Source organism: Zerene cesonia, chromosome 13, assembly GCF_012273895.1.
Source record: "Zerene cesonia ecotype Mississippi chromosome 13, Zerene_cesonia_1.1, whole genome shotgun sequence".
Taxonomy (NCBI): domain Eukaryota; kingdom Metazoa; phylum Arthropoda; class Insecta; order Lepidoptera; family Pieridae; genus Zerene; species Zerene cesonia.
In genome coordinates, this window is record NC_052114.1 from 732,099 (window position 1) to 736,180 (window position 4,082).

General features: G+C 34.9%; 1 protein-coding gene across 1 annotated transcript in view; it reads left to right on the forward strand.

Annotated features, from left to right (window-relative positions):
- Positions 1 to 748, forward strand: part of LOC119831203 (cytochrome P450 6B7-like) — a 7,252-nt gene extending 6,504 nt beyond the window's left edge. Inside the window, exon 2 of the mRNA XM_038354492.1 lies at positions 5 to 748. Within this exon, the coding sequence (XP_038210420.1) occupies positions 5 to 748 (744 nt within the window). The remainder of the gene's footprint in view (positions 1 to 4) is intronic.
- The last annotated feature ends 3,334 nt before the right edge of the window (positions 749 to 4,082 follow it).

The window sequence follows — 4,082 nt, forward strand, 5'->3', positions numbered from 1 at the left end:
CCTACGTGAACAGGAAAAAACCAAACGACATGACTTCGCTGATATATGCGTTGAATTACAGAAAGCTGGTAACCTAGTTGATAAAGATACTGGCTTAGAAATAGAACCAACAGATGAGATATTGGCGGCACAAGCCTTCTTCTTCTTTATCGCAGGCGTAGAACCTACAGCTCAAGTGTTATTTGGTACATTATTGGAACTGGGAAGACATCCGGAGCACTTACAAAAAGTTCAAAACGAAATCGATGAAACATTTAAAGAGCATAATAACAAAATTAATTTCGACGTTATATGGAGTATGAAGTACCTCGACATGGTCGTTAGCGAAGCTATGCGAATGCATCCACCCATTGGGTTTTTAACAAGGCAATGCGTGAAAGACACTGTTCTGCCAGTGGGTAATATTAAAGTTGAAAAAGGCACGAAAATGATAACGCCAGTATTAGAAGTCCATTACGATGAAAGATACTATTCTGAGCCCAAGAAGTTTATGCCAGAACGATTTGCTCCCGAAAATAAGCACAAATTAGTCGATGCCGCTTACATGCCGTTTGGGAAGGGAAATAGAATATGTGTGGGTATGAGATACGCGACATTACAGACCAAAGCTGGTTTGGTACATTTGCTTCGTAATTTCTCAGTTAATACTATTATTAAAGGTGATGGACCCAAATACGTTCTTCACCCACTGCAAGTGAGACTTAAAAATATAGATGTTGAATTCATACCGAGGTCTGTTCCCACATAATTATTTTACTATTTAATAAATTTATGGCAATGAATTTACTCCTTTATTATTACATCCCCTTCCTTATCCCTTTTCTCTTAAAAGCGGGCTGTACATTCGCATACCACAAATTTTTGTGTAATTTGTTCAGACACTTTTTCTTTGAACATACTGATAATTAAAAATGTGGTCGTAATAATTGAAGATATTTATAACAAAATCTTTGAAGACACTTAAATTGATACATATATACTATATATGTACTAGCCTGAATCGCAGCGCACCCAGCGGAAGCTCTCAATAGAAAGAATATTGGCCCGATTTTGATATGATATATATATATATTATGTGTACATCCTAGAGCCTTCCTCAATAAACCGATCATCAAACACAGAAATAATTTTTCAAATCGTACCATCAGTTCCTGAGATTAGCGCTTTCAACGACACAAACCAAGAAACTCGTCAGCTTTATGATATTAATATAGATAAATAAATATTTGTAATCGTATGTCTTTATATACGTACTTTAATCTACGAATAAAGAAACGTACCTCAAGCTCACAATTGGTCACACGAAACATAAACAAGAGAGGGCGGGGCTTGAACAAAATTGTACCGCGATACGCGTTCTGCTGATGGCATTTACTTGTCTTCTGACACATTTACGGAAATTTGATGCATTTTGGGTTCCATTAAACCATTGTGTGCGGTTAGAGAATATTATCGTAATTTAGATATTACTTACAACGGCGCAAAGCGAATCTTGGCCACATGTCTCCAGGTTTCGCGCTTAGCGCCCTGGTGATGTATTCTACTTCAAAAATGTCCAGATCTCTTACTCGGACTACCTCTCAAGTCTCAACGGCGTGCTTACCGCTCACCCAACTGGGTCTACCAATCAGCTTTCCAGTGTAAACCGGACGACAAAAAAGTGTTCTACGCTTTATCTCCAAAACTAGCTATCCTAGAGAATTGAATAGGCTACAATTTTTTTTTTATACTTTTTACCGTAAATTATATTCTTAATATAGAATTAGCAAACAAAAATAATTTACATTTTTTTAACGAAATTCCTTGATATTGTAAAATAACAGACGATTCGTTTATAGGGTTTTGAAGAATTATTAAAAACGAAGTATTTAATAGTTTGTTTTTTTTAATATTCCACCTTGAGAGATAAAAGTCAAATTTTATGGATAGATATTCAAGAGATATGATAAAAAAAATCGAAATCATTGCGGGCTTTAGCTGATTGAACCCTTGCAATCTGGATCAGAACATGCTAGCAGTAGGAACATCTGAATTCGAGGTGCATTTTATTAATTACTAGCTTTCCGCCCGCGGCTTCGCCCGCGTGGTACGCTTTCATCTCCCTATTTCAACTCCTTATATAAATTTAATCTATGAATGACATTAGCTGTGAATGACATTGACATTTGTTACTCGCGTTTTTTAAAATATGCAAAATTAAATGTACATTTTTCAATATTTCTGAGAGATTTTCTTATTATTTTTTTTATAAGAACCTTCTCTTAATAATAACAAATACAACAAAAAAAGAATGAGTGAAATCGGTCCAGTCATTCACGCGTGATGCCGTGACCAAGGAAAACGGGTTTCATTTTTATATATATAGACTAGCTGCGCCCCGCGGTTTCACCCGCGTAAGTCCGTATCCCGTAGGAATATCGGGATAAAAAATAGATGTTGGCCGATTCTCAGACCTACCCAATATGCTTACCAAATTTCAGAGGAATCGGTCAAGCCGTTTCGGAGGAGTATGGCAACGAAAACTGTGACACGAGAATTTTATATATATAGATTTTATTCGATCGTCGATTTCCGATATTCATTTTCATTTCTCTGACTCAAAACCATAAAGCATTTATTTTCATTTTTAAATTAGAGCAGTTTATAAGTAATAAAGCAGTGGTGGCTCAGTGGTGAGAACCTCGGACTTCAAAATCGATAAGTCAGGGTTCGGGACCGGGCAAGCGTGCAGGAAATAAATTGATTTTTCAAATTATCTGCGCATGTTGATAACATCACCACTGCTTAAACGGTGAAGGAAAACATCCTGAGGAAACCGGCATGTCCAAGAATTAAAAAGTTCGACGACATGTGACATCTGCCAACCCGCACTTGGCCAGCGTGGTGGATTATGGCCTGAACCCTCATAGGAGGCCTGTGTCCCAGCAGTGGGAACATATATGGACTGATGATGAATATGACATATAATCCCAAGTCCGAAAACTGCAAACTTCTGCATAGTGCAGTCGTGCAGTCATTACAACTCAGCGCGAAGCGGCTACTTACCGACGTCATTGACAGATGTAACAATTGGTATGTGAAGGAAGGACGGTGAAACAATTGAATTTCTATGACAGTACTGTGTCGTTGCTTTACTAAATACTGTGATAAATTTTCAAATTACTGTTTTATATATATATATATATATATATATATATATATATATATATATATATATATATATATATATATATATATATATATATATATATATATATATATATATATATATATATATATATATATATATATATATATATATATATATATATATATATAACATACACTCCGCGATAGCTGCTTTTGTACATATAATTATTATGTTTTTGTATATGTTTTTAATGGAGGTATGAACTGTTTCAAAAAAGGGAAATTATCCGTTTTGTGTATCGTCATGAAGTTCTTACATACATTTCGAAAAAACTTATAATAAACAGTTTTTTTTTATGTATAACACTAAAATAATTAAAAAATATTTAGAAATTAATGAATCCTACTAATATAATAAATCCGAAAGTTTGCTGGATGGATGTTTGCTACTCTTTCACATAAAAACTGTCGAATCGATTTGAATGAAACTTTACAATAATATAGCTTATACATCAGAATAAGACATGAGCTATATAAATACTTGCTGTATTTCCCGTGATTCGACCGCGGGCGAACCCCCGCGGTGCAGCTACTGTAGAATATAAGTAAACAGAAAAGTTATTTAATTATATCGATCCAAATCAGGATAATAAGATAAAGTCATGAATATATTGTATTGTCACTGATCCTTTATAACTGTAAACTTTGTTTAAATCTGTCCTTTAAAGTGAACCAAAATCGATTCCAAAGATCTCGATTACATAGAAACATACAAATAAAGTTGATTAAAGGCTTTTGCCTTTTGGATTACTGAAAATCTTATAAAAACATGTCAAGGTTTTAGCAAATTGTCTTTAAAGTCGATGTTACGCGTGCATTGAAAGTAACGCCCGCACTCCCTCGGCCTGTCCTTGCAAAACAATTATGGGACCTTCTGCTACGCTATAGGGGTC